The sequence below is a fragment of the Melospiza georgiana genome, chromosome 1, assembly GCF_028018845.1.
Source record: "Melospiza georgiana isolate bMelGeo1 chromosome 1, bMelGeo1.pri, whole genome shotgun sequence".
NCBI lineage: Eukaryota > Metazoa > Chordata > Aves > Passeriformes > Passerellidae > Melospiza > Melospiza georgiana.
The window spans coordinates 24651873-24673585 of record NC_080430.1 but is presented as its reverse complement, the minus strand read 5'-3'; the positions used below and the strand labels follow the sequence as shown (position 1 = coordinate 24673585).

Here is a 21713-nt window from a genome sequence, read left to right as displayed (position 1 = left end):
AATACTATGTTTTACAAATTCCAGTATTTTATCCAAGCTGTGAATGTAGCCCTCACTCAAATGCATTATTTGCAATCCTATTATCAAAAGATACAGCATGCCTCCACAGTCTTCTGTAGACAGCTCAATGCTCACACTTCCCATGCTCCAAACAAACTGAATCTAAATAATCTCTTTTTTGACAATACTGTGCTCTGGGTAATTCCTTTGAGGTACACCATGCCAAGCACAAAAGATATATAAATTATGACAGGAAATAGCTTGTCTCCAAACAGTTTGCAATGCAGACATCTGCAAAAGATTTTGGAAATATCTCTCCACAATTCATAGGTCCAGCAGGGAATTTTTCTTTCAAATTCTTCACCTGACCAAGAAAATTAGAACAGTGCCTGTCACAAGTGGCATCCTTAATTCTAGAACCATTAAGGGCAAACAAAATATATTTACAGAATAAAAGATGGTGAAAATAAGACAAGCTACACAACTGCAAAACTTTACATACTGTGTGGAAAAATGTTTTCCCTCATAACACAATAAAATCACTGAATTTTTGAAAGGTTTGGACTTCCTTCAGGTTTGGACTTCCTTCACTTTTCACTTACAAAGGAAAACTATAATATCACAACACAAAACATAAGCTCAGCCTTTTCTCTGCAGAATTCAGTGTTGTAATGACTCCTGAGCACAAGCGGAAATAAAACCATTGAGGTACAGTTAATAATTGCCAGGAGTTATTTATGGATCAGATCACTATTTCACACACATTCTAAGAAGTAAGTACTCATGCTTGCAGTCCCATGGGGCACTGGGAATTGCTTATAGCAGAACAAATGAGAAAGTGCTGCTTCTGAGTCAAGGTAATGGTTAACAAAATGGGAATTTATTAAAAAAAAAACATTCTGACCTTAGGGAAGCTATTTCCAAATTATGGGATGACAGATTTATACTTAAGCAGATGAATACTATTCACTAAGAAAACAGAGCAACATGCAATCAGTTTTGAAATAAATATAAAACCCATCAGTGAAAATGTGATGCGTTCCAATCATAGAATGAGCACTATTAGTTGGATAACATACAAAAAATCCAGAATAGGTGGACCTTGGGACAAACTAGCTCTCTATTTTATCTCTTTCAATTTACTGCTGCAGTGCCAGGAAGGGAGAGCCTCCTGCTTTCCCTAGGCTTCAGCATAAGGTTTTGCTCCTCAGCAGTTCCCCTTCCACAAACATCTGAAGCATTTGCAACTGTGACTCACCCAAGGCCACCTCGGGGCAGCTGTGGCGTGAGAGGGACACGACTGCAGTGAGTCCACAGGGGTGCTGCTCCGTGGTGCCAGAGCTGGTGCGGCTAATGAGAACCTCCCCTGATGCCACTGCTCCTACCAGAGAATGCTGTGAAAAGTGAAGCAATTGTGGCACTGTGAGAGCTCATAAAAGCAGCTTCCACTGTTTCTCTTTGCTGTCTCCACAAGAGTAAAGGATAAAACCAACAGTGAAAATTTAAATCCTAAAGGGATAACAACTTACATCAGTATTCTTTGAGTGTCTCAACTCTTATTATGGTTGCACCCCCCCCAATATCAAGGAGGACAAATTTTCTTCGATGGTATTATCTGGAGGAACTTTTTTATCAGCTGCTGGGAAAAGTGGCAAAAATTCCTTTTTCTTGGGCCTTGGTGCATGCTAAGCCCACCACCTCCTTCTGACTCCTTCTGAGCACTAAGCTCCTTTTTTCCTGTCCCTCACACCCTTCTCAGAATGGCTTGAGCTGCAAAAAGGCAGCCAGCTGCTTTTGCATGCAGATTTCTGTAAGAAAGGCAAGCTCAAAAAAAATTTTGGCTGTAATCTGTTAGAGAAAGTGGCAGGTTGAAGAAAAACACCTGAAAACCGCTTCAATAGGAGCTAACTTTCCATTCAGAAGTAAGCCAAGCAACTTTAAACCCAGAGTTCACTTTATTTGATGGCAGCAACACCCTTCGCACAGAAAAGCGAAAGAAAAAAGCTGTCCTCAGCCGGGTGGTGGTACCTCCTGAGCAAGTTTGTTTGCCTCCTGACTCCACCTGCTGGGAAGAGACCCCACTACTACCTGCTATCGGCGCTGACACGTTGTCAGGAGAGCTGAGGTGAATCACCGTGCGCTCGCTCCGGCTCCCCCCTCACTGTGGCTCTCTGGATATTTAAATATTGGGCAGCTTGCAACAGGCATAGCAGGAGAGTCCTCCCCTGCGCTGCTTCGTGCACCGCCACTCGACCCTCTTCCGCGAGGTGCGGGGTGTTGGCTCGATTGCCCCTGGATGCTCGTGTAGCTGGGGTCTGCTTTTCTGAGGAGACCAGAGGTGCCCAGAGGTGCTTAGAAACAGGTCTTTCTCGGCCTCTTCTTAGAGTTAGTTACTTTAAAACGTTTACATGACTTCTGGAGCAGAAACGGCAATTTAGATGATTCTGCCGTCGGATGAATGCTGCGGCCACCTCTAGTTCATCCTCCCCAGCTTGGTGGACGGTAGGTAGATGGTTCATGCAAGCTGGAAGAGCATCAGAGACGGGGCAGGGAGGATGCGGGACAGCATCCCCGGGGCGGCCAGGGGTCCCAGCAACCCTCGATCCGCTGCGGGGGCAGCGCCCCACCCGCCCAGGCGCCGGATCGCAGGGGTCCCACGCTCCACGCCCCACATTCCCACGCTTTCCTTCCCAAAAGATGCCCGCGATTGAAGCTCAAAGCTGGCTCGAATCCTCCAAGAGGAGGAGGAGAAGGCGAGGTCGCCGGCCGGGCCTCTGACATCTCAGGCTCCGAGCTCCGGCGGGGCGGCGCACCCTCGCTGCGGACGGAGCCCGGCAGACCGGGAGCTCCCTCCCCGCACGGAAGGGACCGGCGGTACCCAGAGCAGCCGGCGGGGCTGCCCCCCCGCCTCCCCCGCGGGACGAGGGGCACGGGGGACGCGTCCCTGCCCCCGGGCGGGCTCAGCGGGACCCCCCGTTCCTCAGGCGCTGTGTCGGGAGCGCCGCCCGGCCCCGCTCCCGCCGCCCCCGCAGCGCCGGCTCCGGCACGGCCGCCCCGCCGGCAGCGGCAGCGCCGGGAGCGGCGGGAGGGAGGCGGGGGCGGGGGAGGCGCTGCCGCCGCCGCCGGGCGGGCTCCGGCCGCCCCGCACCGACGTCGGCGCGAAGCCCCGCCGCGCCCGGGGTGGAGCGGGGAGCGGGCGCGGCGCGGGAGGCAGGAGGCAGATGCTTCCCGAGGCGCAGCCCCGCCGGAGGGGCTCGACCCTGCCTAGTGCCTGTCCGCCTCCTCCGGGACGCGGGGACCCACCGGGCGGGCGTCGGGGAGCGGGCAGCGCCATGCGCCCCTCCGAGGAGTGAAGGGGCGGCCGGGCTGCTCCGGTGCGGGCGCGGAGCCGCCGCCGAGGTGGCCCGAGGTGACGGGAGGCCGGGAGAGGCGCCGCGCCAGCGTCCGTAGCGCTGCCACCGTAAGTCCCGGCAACTTCGCCGCCTGCCCTTCGGCACCCGGCGGCCCCGGGAGAGCGGCCCGGCGCAGGCGGCGCGGGAGAGGCGCCGGCGTCCAGCGAACCCGCGGGCAGGCGGGCAGCGGGGGGAGCGCAGCCTCCGGCTGGCAGGGCGCCCAAAGATAGAGGGGGAAGAGGGAGAGGGCTGTAGGAGCTCCGAGCCGCTGCCGCGGAGTGTGCGGTGCGCGCCGTGGGAAGGGGCGAGGGACGGGCTGGAGATCGGGGCGCAGCGCGGGGACGGGGCACGGCGGATCCCGGAGCTCCCGCTGCGGTTCTGCCCTGGCGAGCAGGTCACTGCTGGTACCGTACCGCGTATAGAGCAGCCGCTCTCCATGCTGGGAGTACAGCGCGTTTAAATGACACCTGAGTCACTAGTTCGTGCTTCTCAGGCACGTCAGATATTATCTCCGTGTCATTTTTCATCAGCTGGACCGATATCTGTACTTACTTTGGCGTTTCACACCACAAATGTAATAAACAACGTTAGTTGGTTTCAGAATATTGCCATTGATGACGGTAGATTGATGTATGAGGCTATTTACTGAATGTGTCCAAGTACAATATAGTGCCTGCCAATTTTGTCTTTAAATTGCTATATTGATTTCATTCTTGTAGGTTTTTTTGACAAGGTTAATGTAGTTGACAATTTGCAAAGGAAAGAAAAACTTCTTTCCTGAAGGTTTATTTTAGTTACAGAATGGCAGTTGTAGCTGAAATGATGAATGAAAAAAATCATTCATAAAAAGAGTAAATAGAAAGTTGTGTATCCTAAGACCTCTTGAAGTCAATATTGTCGATATCTAACGGATGTCTTCCTGCCAAGCTTTTACCTGCACTGGCAACCCTTGAACTTCTTAAGGGTAATACAGTTTGTGATATTCTTCTCAGGAAGAACTAAGCACTTAAGAGTTAAGTAGTCTGATTAGAGGGAGTTTAGGATGAATTAAACAAGACATCACACTATAATGCTTTTTTATAGGCACTAAATTAAATTAAGGTCTTGCTTCTGGTCCTTTTCCCCTTCAGTGAGTGAAGGGTGATATTGTGGGGGGAACCCTTGTGTTTGGTCAGTGAAAGGGCCCCTGTGTTGCTCTAGGGCTGAGTGTATCAGGGCTGACCAGAATGACATTTCTTTGCTGCCAACAGCTCAAACTGCAGGTGGTGTTGAGCTGAAGAGGAAATTTAATTCACCTCTCAGAATCCTAGGCATAATTGTCAAGTAGGTAAATTAAATACAGGAGAGCTAATACTTCATTGTAATTCCTTCAGACATATGATAACCTTTGCTGGTAGGCAACTTTTGCTAAGCTACCACTCTGATGCTTACTATAGTTGTCATATGCTAGCTGACATGAAGTAGTTCTGAATGAACTAAAATACTGTCTTTCTGTATCTACTGGCATGTATTAGAGTATGCAAACTTCATAAATCTTGGGTAGATGTTGGTCCTGTTAAGATAAATGGCAAAATCCCAATTAACCCCTCCAAAGGGTGGGTTTCACCATAGGTCTTCATTATCATTTATAGTGAGTGCCAGCCAAATTTACTTAGAAATTCAAGTCGCAATGTTTAAATCTGGCTGATGATGGCACTTCAAACAACTCTACATTGTACTGCTTTAGAATCATGCAGAAGAGCCACACAGGTGTTAACAGTTGTTTCAAAAAGCTATATAAAAGAAACTGTATTGTGCTTTCAATAGGAGTAGGCAGTTCAGATTTGTGTTACACTCCAGTTTTCATTAGACTCAATGACTTTTTCATAAAAAAAGTTGGATTACAGTTTTCATGTGCACCTTATTTTAACCAAGGTATTCAAGCAACACAGGGGCGACTATTTTCTGATGATTTTGTTTGTGGCAAAGAAGTTTAGAAGTAAACTGCTAAATATTTGAACTACTATAAAAATGTCAGCAAGCAACTCAGCCACATCACAGTTTAGTACTCTGCAGTTCATAAGCTTTGTTGAGAGATGAACTGGAGCATCTTTTCTAAAAATCTTAATGTAATAGTAATGAATAATATGTTTACAAGGATTAGCTTCATAAACTGACAGAATATAGTTTAGCAAACTTTTTCTTTGCATGTCTACAGCTGAGTGATTTGGAAAAGCATCTGAAAATTTTGACAATTTCCATTAATGATTAAAACAATGTTCTACAGAGGGTTTGATTTTTTTTTTTTAATTCTAGCTCTCTTCTGGATTGAGATAAAATGAGATAATGTGTAAAACCCAGCCTATTAATTTTAGGTCTGTATCTGTAGACCAATATGAAGCTACATGCAAGACCTGTTACATAATAATAGTGGTGTGACCAACATAGCTGTCAGTAATTCCTACTAGTTTTGTATAAGTGAAAATGGAGGAAGAGAGAGCATGTTATGATTCAAAGTTCCTGAAAAATCATTAGATAGGAAAAAAGACTTTTCTATGCCTTTTTTTTTTCCCAATGCATGCAAATAGAACTTTTGGGAAAATAAGCAACTAAATAATTGAGCTATAGTTGACTGAAAGTTATGCTAGCAAATACAATGAAATTCAATTTTGCAAGTGATAGTTGGTTCATGTATTAGTAAGTTGGTAAACTTGGTTTTGTTTTATTTCTGGTAATAAATGTTTGGTTCCTAACTGTTTTCATTTGTCAGTATTGAAACTCATATTAATGTGGGCACAGATCTTACCTGAGCCTTTTAGGAGCAATCCTGTTACGTGGTGAGCACTTCCAACCACTGTTTATGTTAGGGTGGCATCCAGTCAGCTCCCTAACTGCACACACAGAGTTAAATTCACTGTCTTGAAAAATTTGCAGTGTAAATAGTCAAGAGGGTCTAAGACATCTTGCCAAAGGCCAGATGATGATCTGGGTCTGAAACATGAATGCTCTGTACGTAGCAAAAGGAGATTGTGCACCTTTAAAGAAGATTAAATGTTAATTGATTCTTTGATAAAGGTGCCCAGAAATGAATGACCAACACCTTAAGGCTGTATGTTATTTCCCACTGATCTTATTTTCTTCAGTATTAATCTCTATATTTAGTAACATTGGCCTTCAATAGAACAGCATATAATTACACATTGTTTTATATTGGTTTTTGTTCTTATACCCACTTTCCATTTGACATTGCTTTTAGCCACTTCAATGGAGTGAATTTTGAAGTAGTTTAAATGAAGAGACACACTGAATTGCTCGCATGAAGAACTACCTAATATAAGATAACAATAGCAGAGGGACTTGTCCATGTCTCAGTTAAGAATGAGCACTGCTAACAATGTTGGGCTTCACCTGGAAGTTACAACTGGAAAATCCAAGTTTCCTGCTAAGTGTAGTTACAACCATTTCAGATGGACACCTTTTTAATCAAGGTGGCATCCACAGATACTGCAGGAATCTTTCTTCAGGGCATCTTCTGAAGCCAAGGATGTGGTATTGCCTTGCCAGAGAGCCTGTGAGCTGTTCATTTGGCACCATGATTTTGAGGTGGCTCTCAGTTAAGGAGTATGGGAAGGACCTGGGGATGGTAGTTGCCCTCTGGCAGTGAGCTCCTTTTGACTCTTTGTGCTGCTTTTATGGATGTGTGCAAAGATTTGCCACTTAACCAAGGAAGTACAAGAAATTTAGGTGTTCAGCCATAAGAAGAAAGTGTAGCTGCTGGTCATAGTTGATAGGGGATAACACTGGGAGCAAGAGTTCATATCAAGCACATCAGAGATATGCTGCAGTATGTTTTTCCATGGTTCCCAAAGTGCCTTTGGAATTAGGATCATGTGGGAGACAGGAGAACTGGAACCAGTTTTAGCAATTTACATGCTGAAGTGTAGTCCTGAAAGGTGGCTTTCTACAAGGATCAGATTAACCTGTGTACCAGAGACTGAGGAAACACGTGAGGAGGAAGACTCCAGGGTCCAGGGGATGGACAGATGGCGCAGTACTCATTTTCTTTCCTGTCTATATTGTACACAAAACCAACTGAAACATGAAGTCCATGTAAGTGCACCTTATCTACTGCACCTCAACATGATGACCATACTCCTTTTCCCAAAGTTATCATGTGGGGTTCAGGAAAGGTGACATGGTGTGGCACCTGGACCCTGGCTTTTTTATTATTTATTATATAGAAGACCTGACACCGATTTGACACAATGACTGTTCTCACCACACTCTTAAGAGTGTTTTTGGAAATAGGCATCCATTTCAGTTTAATATATTGCATTTCAATGTTGCAGTATCATGTGACATTGTTTAGCAAATAATTTCTTGTTTGGTCATATCCAGCAGTGTATATAAGAACCAAATCATTTTGCCTGTGGTTTTTGATGAATAACATTAACTATTACCAAGAGTTAGATGAATAATACATTCTATAAATTTGAATAAATAAGCAGTATTTTTTAATCTATGGTTTCGCTGCATTTTATTAAAGATAGCTCTAATGTTATGTTCTTTCAAGGAGCATTAAGATATGATGTAAACATGTTGGGGGCTTTGACATGTTTATTTTGTGATGTCCTCTATACCTTGGGATAAAGAAGGAGTTGTAAAATTGTTATTATTCAAAAGGAGGTGTTTGAAATGCCTTTCTCTTCCTGGGTGGTCTACAAAGTGCTTAACTGCCCCTTAGCAATTATAAAAAATATTTTTATTCTGGTTATTTCTTCTAGAAGTTGAGCATCTTCAGGCAATGCCAAATGAGTTTACAGACATATTTGGAGGTTGTTTGAGTCAAGATGAATTGTGCCACGTCTTCAGAGTTGTCTTCTCAGAGTTAAGCTGACAATTAAAAATACCTCTTTTTAATATACTACATGCCTCTGATAACACAGTATTGCCATTACAAATATGTCAAAGCTTCATGATTAAGACTGTGCTGAGATATACTTGTAAAAGAAAAGCTAACTAAACTTCTATTTTACCTTTTATTAGTGACTGGAATGAGATTCCACATTTGGCAGTGTCCTTTCAAAGGTCAACTACATTTTCTGCTTGTGGTTTTTTAATAATGAAATATTTACTTGCTTTTCAGTGCTCACATAACAAAAACTGCTGTAATTCATGGCCCTGTTTAGAGCTTGATGGAAGACAGAGAAAGGTAACCACAGACTGAATAAATTCATGGAGTGAATTAGCCACTTCTGTTTCTCTCAGGCAGCACTGAGGCATTAACTAACATCAGAAAGCTCAAGTGACTGTAGCATCTAAGCTATGATGTATGCAGATGGATGACTCTTTTTTTAGTCTTGATTTCCCTCCAACTGATATCAGCAATGAGTTTAAACTGCTTAGAAAAACCACAGGTAGCTCTTTAGTTGTATTTTATTTGTATCTTGATGTTCCCTACAAGTTTTGTGTGCCAGAGCAGTTATCTGTAGCAAATCTAGTTATCATGATTTAAGTGAATCATTGAATACCAGGTTGGAGAGAAGCTCAGTATGAGCTGGCCATGTGCTGGTGCAGCCCAGAAAGTCAGACATGTCCTGGGCTGCACAAAAAGCAGAGTGAGGTCACAGGAGGTGAACCTCCCACTCTGTTCTGCCCTTGTGAGACTCCACATGCAGGGCTGCATCCAGCTCTGGGACCACCAACATAAGAAGGATATGAACCTCTTGGAGCAGCTCTGGAGGAGGAATGTGAAGTTGATCAGAGGGCTGGAACAGCTCTGCTGTGAGGACAGACTGAGAGTTGGGGCTGTTCTGCCTGGAGAAGAGAAAGCTCCAGGGAGACCTCATAGCAGCCCTCCAGTACTTACAATGGGTTGACAAGAGGGCTAGAGAGTGATATTCTACAAGGGCATGCAGGACACAGGGGAATGGCTTTAAACTGGAAGAGGGCAGATTTAGATTGTATCACAGGAAAAATCTTTAGATAAGAGTGGTGAGACACTACTCTTGCCCAGAGAAGTTGCGGATGCTGCATACTTGGAAGTGTTCAAGGCCAAGCTGGATGTGGCTTGTGATCTGTGAAGAAGCAACACGAGTCCTCAAAATGATTTTTCCGTTTAAATTTACCCCCACTACGGTTCAGTGTCAAACTGGTGATGTTTTACTCTTCTTTCAGTACAAAATCTCTTTATGTCTCACTTTTGCACAAGTTATGTTCTTTTGAGCAGACCTATCACCATGTGACTTTTTTTCAACTTTATTTGATATATGTCTCTGTTCACATAACTTTAGCGACCTGTAGCCTTAGTCTGTAGCTTGTGTTCTGTAGTCTCAGTTACCTGTACTCTGCAGGTTCTTCATCACTAGTCCCCTCTCTTGCTTTTCACTTCCTTTTTATTGTTGAAACATGATGGTGTAATTTGCCATATGCCAGCTAAAAAGCGGATGCCATGCATCTCTTAATGGATAAGTGTGATTCCTCATGGAAGAGGTATGAATGCTGTCCCACAAAGTTACAGCTCTTTTTGGGGTACGGGCTAGTGCCACCCATTGTAGTAAAATGAACACAGAAGATATTAGATGACCTTTACATTGCCATGTATATACTATATACTCATATTAACTATACTAGCTCACTAAACAGGGTGAGCATTTTATACTCTTAAATATGCTGTGTGCAATCTCATCCAGCCTTAAGTATTGAAGGACAGGAGAGAGAGGATGCTCACAATTCCATTACTTGGACTGTTTAGAGAAACTTTCTAAAGTATTTTGGATTTGGTAAAAAAAGATGTCTATGACTGATGAATGTCCTCATGTGGCTAGAAGTTGGATCCTTCTGGATAAGAACTCCTTTTATTCTCACCAGCCAGTCCAGCTCTTGGATCTTCATTTTCTTCACTTTCTTTTGTGTTCAAAACAATACAGAAAGGGAAGGTAGGTTTACTGCTGTTATCCTCAGTCATGCTGTTGCTGCAGAGGGAGAAACACTGGATTGAAGGATATGGGATGTAGAAATAGCATCAAATAACACAAAATGTAAAGAGTGAAATGTTTTGAAAGAAAGGGAAATCTCAGAAGAAAGAGGTATTTTGAGTGCTATAGGCACCTAAGCATTTAGTGGTAGAGATGAACTGGGAAGTTATGCTACAAAATGCCTGATTAACTAACAGATAGCAGTGTCTTCTATTTACCTATATTGTAGCAGGGGAAATTCCATTTACATTTCAAAGGGCAGTTGAGTCAAACTAGCTTAGAGACTCTCTGGTAAATCTTTGGCTTTGCTTCAGGGTGTTTAAGAACATTGAGAAACTGAAAGAGTAAGCCATAGACAGCTGATCACAGGCCCCTTACTGTGCAGAGTTGTAGTGCTTGGAATTTAGCAAGTCCTCTAAGCTCTGGTCCTGATTAAAACTCAGTGATAGGGAACAAATGGTGTGAGTGGAGATTTCCTTAAATGTTCTCGAGGCCCTCTCCAGAACCACGGACTGCTGAAGGGTCTGACTCTTTTAAGTCTTTGAGCTATTTTGTGTTAGAATACAATGTTTTCTTCTGTGTTCAAATGTTGCCAAGTACGTTTTGGGTTGAAGCAGGATCATGTAATAAATAATAATCATTGTTACCATATGTTCTCACAGATAAAGCAGATCCAGTATATTCTTGTCAGATGTTTTTTCTTGCATTTTTTGGTTTTATTGTCTCAGGGTATTTTATAGTGTGTCCTTCCTAAAGACTGGAGTAATTTCAGCACTGAAAAGAAAACAAGCATGTGTGGATTTATGTGTTTAAATGCCTGTTGACTTTATTGGCAATCAGATCTGAAATATTTTGGAAGAAAAGTGTTTATCCCTTGAAATGCCTGATGTATTCAGAGGTCATCACTGGAGAAATCAGTAGGTAGCCACCAATAAATTTATCACTTCTTTTTCATCTGCTGTTCAGAGGTACATGCAGAATAATAAGCCAAGCCCACTCCAGCACTTGGTCATTGTTGTAGCTGTTTGAGTTGTCTGCACAGTGACAGAAATTACACAAATCCTTGCATTTAAACTAGCAGCCCCCCCCCCCCTTTAATAAGCAGAAAAGAAGTGGGGCTTAAATGGCCTATAGTGCATGAGAAATGAGTGGGATTGAGCCAGAAGGAGGTATGTACCCACTGTATGCAGAAAGGGTCCTGAGGAACCTCAAATATTAACTGAAAGAATCTCCATCTCCTTGCAAAATATTGGGACACTTTGCTGCCCTGATGCTTTATTAGCATCAAAGCCTATAATTTATCTACTTATTTACATAACTTGCAACACATGATCAGTCTATTACTTGCTGTAATGTGAATCATCAAATGCTCCAGACATATCACATACCACATCAAAGAACATGTTTGATGGGAGGTTTCTTGAAGTGATGAATTGTATTTTTTTTCAACTGATATGTAATTCCACATGGAGAGATCACACAGGTTTAATATTAGAAGAAACTTAGTTATGCCAATTACTTCAGTGTAGAATTTAAGAAATTTCAGAACTAATTTTACTGTTGAAAACATTCTTTTTTTTCAGAAGTGAAAACTAAACATATGAATTAATTACAGGATTTTAAAAATAAAATCTTGTGTTTAATATCATTATAAAATGCTTTGCAAGTGAACAAAATTTCAGTTATGTATAAAAATTTTTATATTAAAATACTCTTTTAATTTTTTAAATATCACTGTAATATGATAAGTGTCTTGAACTCTACAGCAGACATGGTTTGAATGGATGAGGGTGCAACAGACTGGAGGAGATATTGGGAGAGAAAACAACCTTATTCACAGTGTATACTTATTATTTTAAAAAAAAGAAATCTAGCTTCAGTTTGTTGGATTTATTTGGAAAGTTTTAGCCAGATAATTATCACAATCTCTGAAGATCTCCTCCGGTGCATGATATGTTCCTTTGCTTACATTCACAAGTTCTGGTCGCCCTTTTTGCCTGAGAAGTTCTTGTGCTACCATGCACTGGAAAATGGACTTGGCAGTAGATGGCTTCTGAGTCAAGACTGAACCTTCCACATTTGTGTAAGAACACACCCACACATGTTCAGCCCAGCTCTTCTAGAGCTTCCCTCTGCAGGCACAGTTTTGAGGTAGTATCAGCCAGTTTGTGCTGCCTCAGAGAGAGCTGAGAGAACACGCCTAAAGTACAAAAACAAAAAAAAAAAAAAAAAAAATCAGGAAGATTAACAGTATGGAAAATGGAAATGGTTTCACACGTGGAAGAGGGATACCAGAATTAAGAGTTAGTACTGAGGACCAGTAGAGTGTGGAGTTTGGGGCAGGAGTCATTTGAGAAGGACAAGCTTGTACAGCACCTTAGATGCTGAGGAATAAACTGACATTTCCAGAAACAGGCATTTAGATACTAGTGGGGAACAGGAACTTGCAGGACATCAGAACATTAGGAGGAAGATGCATTGGAAGAGACAGAATTACCTCCCCCCCTTCCCCACTAAATATATTGGAGTCATGAATCTGGGAAAATGAGTGTTAAGAAGGGGAGAAAGTGAATGCCTGGGAAAGAAATTGAAACTGCAGTGGCAGAAACCTTGGAAGGAACTAGGTCTGACTAGGAATTGCAAATGGTACTGAAAGAATGGAGAGTGGAAAGAGGTGAGAAGAAACAGCTAGTGTCTGTGAGGAGACATGAGTACAACAGAAAAAAGGTCACGATGGAGAAGCTCAGAGTAGAAAGAGGCACCATCCTTGATAATGCACCAGTGACAGACGACCTGCAAGAGCCTCACCCATATTCTGCTGTCAGCACACATCTGTGAAGAATTTTGGTGAAGAACTTCTGCAGCAGAGTTTAAAGGTTCTAGTTTCTCACAGGAGCCATTTTCACCATATGTAGTTAAAACACTGGTGTAATGGGTTTATTGTGTCAGGCTTCAGTGGGTATGGTACAGAAGCTGTTTGGGAAGATAATTAATTTTAGCAACTTTTCCAGTTCAGCACATTCAGTGTGTGAGCAGGACTTGCGGACTGTAAGCTATGTACCAGTCTTTATGATAGTAATTTAAACCAAGCTGACAGACAGAAACTGGAGAAAATTTTATGTTACTCACACAGAAAAAGGCTAGAAGTGTAGACCTTTTGGAAGAAGAAAGTTTCATTTAATGCACAGGTTTGGTTGATGGAATCTTATTTTTTGCTGGACTTCAGGCAAAGAATGGGGAAGATCCTGCTTCTCATATGATTTTGTAGAGAGAGATGAGAAGATTTGTAGACATCTATAAGGCAAAAAAAAATTGAAGCTGACAGAGGAAATGTGGATAGACAGTTGGAGCAATTTGAAGTGTATGGTTTCAGAGAGAGAAATTCTCTGTTGAGTAAAGAAATCCTAGGAAAGCTGAAGACCTACTGCGTCCTTTGGTGTGAATGAATCAACCAGCTGAAACTGATTAAAAATAGACTCTTTTTGCTGAGGGGAGATAAAAATGAAATAAAAGTATGAATTTTAGTGGAGGAGACTTGAACATCCTAGAATACCACTAAAATAGCTGGAAAATAAAAGATACAGATGAGGGGACATTTGGTGATGACATGTAGATGATAAAATGTGGGTCAGCTGTCATTTGTGTGCACAGTCCCACAGAGAAGCACCAACCAAAGTTCAATTAGAAACATGGTCCAGAGCCACAAACCCAGCAAGATGCCAGTGAGCATGGGAGTATCATAAAATGAAAAATGAAAAGCAGGTGTTTAAGAATATGTATGCTAAATACTACAAAGCAAACTGAGGAGATCAAAGGTGAAAAGTGTGCAGCTGAAGAATGTTGCTGGGGAAAGCAGCCAGGAGAAATGTTGATGATAAAAAAAGGAAATTTATAGTGGTGAGATATACATATTTTCAAATAAATTTAGAAAAAGTAGCCATAAAAATGAGCATCAGTACTGGGGACAAGTTTTGGGACTAACTTTAGGAAAAATTGAATCTGTGGCATACAGCACAGCTAGTAATATAAAAAAACATTTATCCTATGCAGATAAAAGTCCAAAGATACAAGTAAACATCCAGATATCTCTATAATAGACACCCCTGCAGAAATAATTTTGTATTGAAAGGTTAGCTATGCATTTAATTTGATAAATACATTACAAGCAGTAAAATCTGAAAAAGAATATTTGGCCTGGCAGGCCTGTGTAATGGTTTATGAGTGTGTTTGAAAACAGAGGATGTCAACTGCTTGCTGCAGAATCTACCTAGAAGGCAGTTCCAGAAGTACACTGCTCTGTGATAGCTGTTTCCACTGTGAGCCCCTTGGCAATAAAAATGTTAATTAGAAAAGTGAAGAAGCCATGGGAAAGGATGCACTTGATGATGGCAGTAGAGAAGAAAAATGATAGGGTATTCCGCATATGCATAGATATTAAAGATCTTTCAGGCAATGAATCAAGAACAAATCAACTCAACAACAATCATGCAATCATGCAGGAACAAAACAACCCACTCATGCTAAATGTCATCACTTTCAGGCCCTCTATAACAACCAAATTCATTATGTTAGATGCACAGTTTGATACTGGAAAGTCTGATAGGACAAGGAGAGCAGCTAATTAATGCTTTCTGACACTTCATCCAGAAGGCAATGTTTCAGAAAATCTGCTGGTAAATTGTTTGCACATGATATATTGAAGAAGAAAGGTCTTGGAATAGCAGAATGTCTCACACTCTTACCAGAGTGAATGCCACTAAAATCTGATAGTGTTAATCACATGATACTGGGGACATTTAGAAATCACAGTCAGATCCAAATCATTAGCAAGCAGATGAGTGGAAACAGTAGAGCGTGCTCTACTGGAATGGATTGTCCAGGGAAGCTGTGGAATTCCCCTCCTTGTGGAGGTTCAAACTAGCCTGGATATGACTCTGAATAAGCAGATCAAGCTTTGAAGTTAGCCCTGCTTTGAGCAGGGGGCTTAGATTATCTCCAGAGGTCCTTTACAGCCAATTTTATTCTATGACTCAGGGAATTACTGTGGTCTGGAAAGGAGGCGTCCAGGCATCTCCAAAAATGGGAAAAAGGAAAAGAGCTGAAAGCACTGATCTCTCCAAAGGAAATTAAACTCAGAGTAGGGTAAGCAACTCACCTGCTAAATAGCAGAAATTATGTCATCTCTGTAAGAACTTGAAGGAGGAACAGGCTTTTATGTGCAATTAAAAAATGGACTAGGAAATTTAGAAAATAGACACAGTTTACCTTGAAATAAAAGGCAACATTCCATGGGAAAATACCTCTACAGGATGTGCTGCCTGAGCTGTGGACATTGCAATAGTCATGTACATTTATGCAGCATTACAAAAGCCCAATTCACTGTCAGCTATCTTTTAAACGCTTTTCTTTCCATGTATTAGATATTGCTCCCTCATCCTCTATGTGTATGATATGCTGAGCTACTGAAAGCAGGTGGTAAGTTTAAGAGGTCTTTGATTAAGGAAAAAAATGCCAACTCATCAATGCAACATTATGTCATAGTAATGTTATCTCTCACCAAACAGCAGTAGTTTGGAGATTAATTATTTGTCAGTGAAGCATTTATACTGCAGAAATGAGCACCAAGGAAAAAGCATTGAAGACAAATTCATAAATCTGTTTACCATGAAAGGTTTTATGTATGTACAATAAATGAGATCCACTGATTACCAGTGATAAAGTATTGAATCACTTTTCTGTAAGTGGGCACTGTTCATCCTTAAGAACCCAGGGGAAAAGGATTCCAAGAGCAAAAGAAGAGTGAGAACCAGCATTTAAAACTGTAGTAACTATTACCCAAAAAATCTGAATAAGGGTTATGCAAGTAGATTCTAACTTTGGAGTTACCTTTATAATCTGGAGAAGCTTTAATTATGGCTTTATTACATGAATTTGGAGACTTAAAAAAAACCCCAGAAAGCTAAATAGAATACTCTTGAGAGCTAATGTTAAAGTGATCTTAATGCTGCTGAATAAAGCTCATCAATTTTCAATAAGGTGGAGTCTGACAGCAAGTCTGTTAGTGTTCAGGTTTAATGCTAGTGCATGAAGAACTTGCATTTTCTCTGTGGGTCATTACCATTAGCCTGACAAAAGAAGTACATCTCTGTTCTTCATACTTTGATTCCTTTTAAGGTATTTTTTTTAAGAGCAGATTGCACACACTGCAAGAGAAATGAACGGGTGCTAGGGCATGAGGCAGCTCCCACAGCTGAAAGAACTGCCATCCTGTCAGAGACTGAAATGTGTCAGGGGCAGGTTTTTCTGTGACAGGACTAACACAAGATGTGATCTGTTATTCAAAGCAGTTAAGATAGGGGAGCCTGTAAAGTATCTTAAGATACTTTTTTTACTTTTAAGACAACTCTAGAATTTTTATAGGCTTTCATACCTGTGTCAATGTCTGTTTATAAAGAGAGGAATATCATACTGGTGAAATCACACTGACTTCCTCAAAAATTGCTGAATCCCAAAGCAATAGGATTATGTATGAAGAACTCGCAGTTAGAGGTAAAGAAAGAGAGAGAGACTTTTGGAGACCCCCTCAGATAGCCACACATCTATTTGAGAGAGATGTCTAGTCATAAACTGCCTTTCCTCTTTCTCAATTTTGCTTAGTTTCTACATGATTATTCCTGAAGCAGTTTTCTCCTTTTTAATTGTCTTTGATATTTCAGGATAATCCTTGGGTATGGAAAAAGTATGAGGGTGGAAAATTTGAGAAGTTATATGTGGTGTTCTTAAAAATCAGTAATTTAGATTTTTTTTTTCTTATAATTTTATTAAAGCAGCATTTAACAAACTATTTTCCATAGCATCCTCATCTTAAGTTTATTTTAGGGCAAAAAGAGCAAGTAAGAAGCACTGCCAAACAGGACGAACAAAGAATTTCTTGAGTATACAGGCTAACTTGTGTGATGTGGCTTTTTCCAAGAGGTGAAAAAGGGAAATCTATCTACATTGTTTATTTAGGTAGAACTAGGGGTTTCTGTAACCAGGAAATACAATCTTAAAGTATGCTCTATAAGCTGTGCTATGACAAAGGAATGAAATATCAAAAAATCATAGAGCTCCCCAGGAGTGTGAGGTTAGAACACGGTAAGTAGGCACATCCTGGTTTGGGTGAGAAGAAGGAACTGGGTGTTGGTGGATAAAAGCACATCTTTACTGTTACCACATCAGTTACTGCACCAAATGCTTCTTCCAATTACAAAAAGAAGGAGGCTCTTAGAAGACATATTGATGCTTCTTTTAAAACTAAGTAAACCAACTCTGTGACCCCTTGTATTTCACACTTGTTATATCAAAGCCTTAACTCTTCCTTGAAAAGAGTTCGTTCGTATCAAATCCTCTTTGTACTGCCAGTGTAGCAAACAGTGAAAATAGTGAAAATGAGATCTAACACAAAGACTTAAAATCTACTTAAATAATTCATATTTAAATGCATTAATCTGTTAGTGGAAGGGACCCTGGAGAAGGTAGGTATAGGTGTAATCCATGTTTGTTTCAAAGTCTTTTAACTCTGCTATAATAGAATAAATTGATCTGAGTGATGACTGAGAATGTGTCCCTCTGCTTTTTTAGTATTTTTTTTATCCTCATATCTTTAACAAGATATGGGGAACAGCAACACACTTTTCTGAAGGTTTATGTTTAATAATGCAGACTATAAACTCATTCAAATTCTGAGGATCTTTCTGGTATCTTGCACTCCACAATTGGAAGGGATGTAAGACATAAGTATACTTGGAAGTTTCCTACTAGAAAACAATATTTTAAATAACAAGGAAACCCAATAGTTGAGGCAGAATGTAGTGGCTGAACAATTAAATAACAGGGCTGAAATAATCTCACAAACCCAGGGAATAAAAATTCAAAGCTGAAACTTTTCTTATTTAACTTTTCTTTTTGACCACACCTAAAGCAGAGCCTAAAGCAAAGCCTGATTTTCCCCTAAAACATCATATTAATTCTACCATATTTGATTGTGTGCAGCTCTGCATGTGTGTGCATATATTGCATTTTTTAATTGTTTAATTATTCCATTTTCAATGAAAGCCTGGACAGTACCTCTTAGCCTAATGGAGGAGAATAGAAAGAATGGTAAACAGATTTTAAGATGCAGCCTTCTCATCAGGAATAGAAGCACCAGGGGGAAACAGTTAATAGGAAAATAAAAGAATAAATACTCATGAAATATGGCTACTGCTGCTGCTCCTACTAAAAGAGAAAAAAAGAAACCGCAAGCTTAAGGAGCACGGAGAGGTTTTAATTTTCTTAGTTCAGTTTTAGGGAGCTACCCTAAAAAGCAATCTTTTTCAGTTTTGTCAGGTCTACTTCATCTACCTCTCCAATCACTTGCTGGAGGTTGATGAGGTGCCCGGTAGGTGGCATCCTTTTAACACAGTGCTGGCATCAGTTGGTGTGGGTTGAGGTTGTTTGGGGGTTTTTTTTTAGTTAAATGCATTTTTTCTGCAGAATTTGAATGGATTATGACGGAATTGGCACATGCAGAAGTTATGTTGTTGTGAGGACCTTTATTCGAGGCTCTAAATTTTGGCATTTCCAAGCTTAAAAATAATCTCTATTTAGAAATCTAAAAGGAAAGAAGGAGAGGGAGAAAGTGCTTTCCCTCGTTGGTTCAGAGCAAGTTTCTGAGGGAGTTTACAATGAGCTACATGTTCACAGCACCTACTGAAATCACACTGTGTTTTCTGACTTGAGGGCTCTGGTTTAAATTAAAGACTTTTTTCCAGAACCTGGTGATTAGGATATCATATTTACATTTGAGCAATTGGTGCCTGAAATTGTGACATCTTATCATCTGCATTTAATTTACCTCTGTTACATTTTGCTCGGTTTTGAGATGTATTCTTTTTTTTCTTCCTAAGAAAAAATGCTCATGATAGCTGGGGAAGTCTGTGTGGTCACAAACCCCTCAGTGTTTGCACACAGTTCCACATGAGAATGATGTTATCAGAGGTAGTTTGAACAAACACATGCTCTGGGCTGTTAGAGTTTGGCACAGGGCACAAGTGTCAGGTGCCAGCTATCCATTCGGTTAAAGCAGTGCCCCCTCTGAAAGCACACAGAGAATTCACGGGCTGATTGCAGGTGGAAAAAAAATCTCCTTAACCTGTTCAGAAACATGTAGTGGATCAGGATGTTGAGTAGCCAGGGATATCTGGGGATGTCTTGAGAAAGTGTTTGCAAAGACACTGTTCTTCAACTTGAGCTTCACCTCCTGGTCTGCTTGAAGGTTCACCTTGCTTGGAGGAGAAAAGCAGCAGAAGTTCATTGTGGCTGGAAAGAAGACCAACAAAAATGTTCTCAGCCACTGTCTAGTAATACAGGATCTGAAATAAATACACTTGGTAGCTGAACAAGTCTCATCAGTTCCAAAGCCGTCTTTGCACAGAATAGGATTGACAGATCTGTATCAAATTGAACATTGAGGGGGGTTTTAAACACTTTCCTGCAATTTACTACTCTGATGTTTGTGGATTGACATGAGGATAAAGATGCCATAGTGTTCTCTGCCAATCCAAACTGATCCAGTTGTATCTACAAGTCCTGGTACTGTAATAAATCAATTATATTGTCAATTTGCATCAGATTGAGAGGTCACTGAGAAGTGAAGTTTAAAAATAGCAAGTTTAAGGTATACTGGCCTATTACATTTCTTCTGCTATTTGTTCTGAATATATATATAATCCAAAATTGTGTTGAAGATACAATTTTAAGGGGAATACAGATGTTTTTATATTCCCTATACATGTGCCCTCAGTGTTGTGCTCTCCACGTACACACCAATCAAAGAGTCCACCTCTATAACTTCTTCCATCCCTGACTACTTTGCCTGGGACAATCTATCCCAGGGAAAACTCCCAAAAAGACAAAAGTAAAAAAAGGATGTGGATTATTGCTGGTAAATATATAAATAGAAACAATATTTCCAGAGCTAGAAAATTCCACTTAAAATAAAAGTATGGGAAAACTTTCTAGTGCAATTGTCAAAAAATAGTACCACATTAAGTCAATATGTCTGAGGACTACAAGGGTAATTTTCTAACCAAATGTGAAGTGCAAAGTCATATTCCCAAGTCTACAGACAGATCATCTCTGTTTATCTGCTGCCACCCATAACTTTCCCAGGTTGTACCAGGCTGAAATTCATAGGATAGGATCATACCCTCCCTTCAGAGCGTGAGTGGCAGTGCATGAATCAAGCCAATTTATAAATCTGCTGCTGCTGTCTGGGAAAAGCTCAGAGGAGCTGAATTAGTAGCATCAGGGGAAGGACCCCAGTAAGTAATGTTTCAGGCCTGGATGGACTGATAGTCTTCTGAAATAAGCAGGCTGCTGGAGGAGAATGAACGGGAAAAATTCCTTCCTCCTTTGAACTTAGAGGTGGAATGGAGTTCCAATATTTGAGACAGACATGGGGGAGAGAGATAATAAAACAGAGAACACCTCGGGGCAATGCTCTCTTATGTGTCACAGCATAGACCATTGCAGCAGACAGAGATATTTGTCTCAGCCCTTGCTCAATGATGCTCCCAAGCTGCTTTAGTGACTCATCTTCATTGCTGATGTTGAAGCTGTAGGTGTCTGGTAGCAAGGACTGTCTGTAATCATAACTTGAGCTCTGTGGCAATTGCTTAACAAATCAGCAGCCTGTTCAGTGCATCTGTCACAGCTTACTGTGCAGGCATGGAGAGCTGTGCTCACACAGCCCCCAGGGACGTTTCACATCCTCAAATGTTGTAACTTGGTGCTAGATCTGGCTGAGGGGCGCAGAGCCCAGCATTGCTGAGCAGGTACCTGAGGAAGGTCATGTAGGGAAGTTTCTTTTCTTTCCAATAAAGGTACTCTTTATTGCTTGCTAATAAGTGGTCTGTAGGACAGACTCCCTCCATATTTAAGCAAACTGAGGTCCAGTTTGAAGAAAGAAAGAATTATTGAATGCCTCAATGCAGAATTAATTATGTCAGATTCTACAGGAACATTTATCCCTATGAATTATTAAAGTTTCTTTAAACTATCATCTGTCTCCGAGTAGTTGAAACCTACTCTCCAGGGCTCTTCAAACACCAAACCAAAACACTGTTCCCATCCCAGAAGACTTACCAGCTAAGCCAAGAGACAGATGTACTCCATGTGGATAGAAATGGAGATAGTTTTATGAGAGACTGTAGTTAGTAGCAACGTATTCAGTAATGCTACAAGTTTATTTGTAGCACTTCTTTTGTGGCAGATGTTTCAGAAAATGCAGCAAAGTTTAATTATACAGTCAGTTAATTAAGAAATTATAGCAGGCACTGAA

At 41.2% G+C, this 21713-nt stretch overlaps 1 protein-coding gene across 3 annotated transcripts in view; it reads left to right on the top strand.

The window, feature by feature from the left end:
* Positions 1 to 982: 982 nt before the first annotated feature.
* Positions 983 to 21713, top strand: part of CALCR (calcitonin receptor) — a 159237-nt gene continuing 138506 nt past the window's right edge. For 2 of the 3 annotated variants that reach the window (XM_058041186.1, XM_058041178.1), the window contains exon 1: positions 3203 to 3460. Coding sequence is in view for 1 of the 3 variants with exons in the window: in XM_058041169.1 (XP_057897152.1) it covers positions 2459 to 2502 (44 nt within the window). In the remaining 2 variants the exon portion in view is untranslated. Of the gene's footprint in view, positions 2503 to 3202; positions 3461 to 21713 lie in introns of those variants that run through there. The other variant, XM_058041169.1, reaches the window with a different exon arrangement.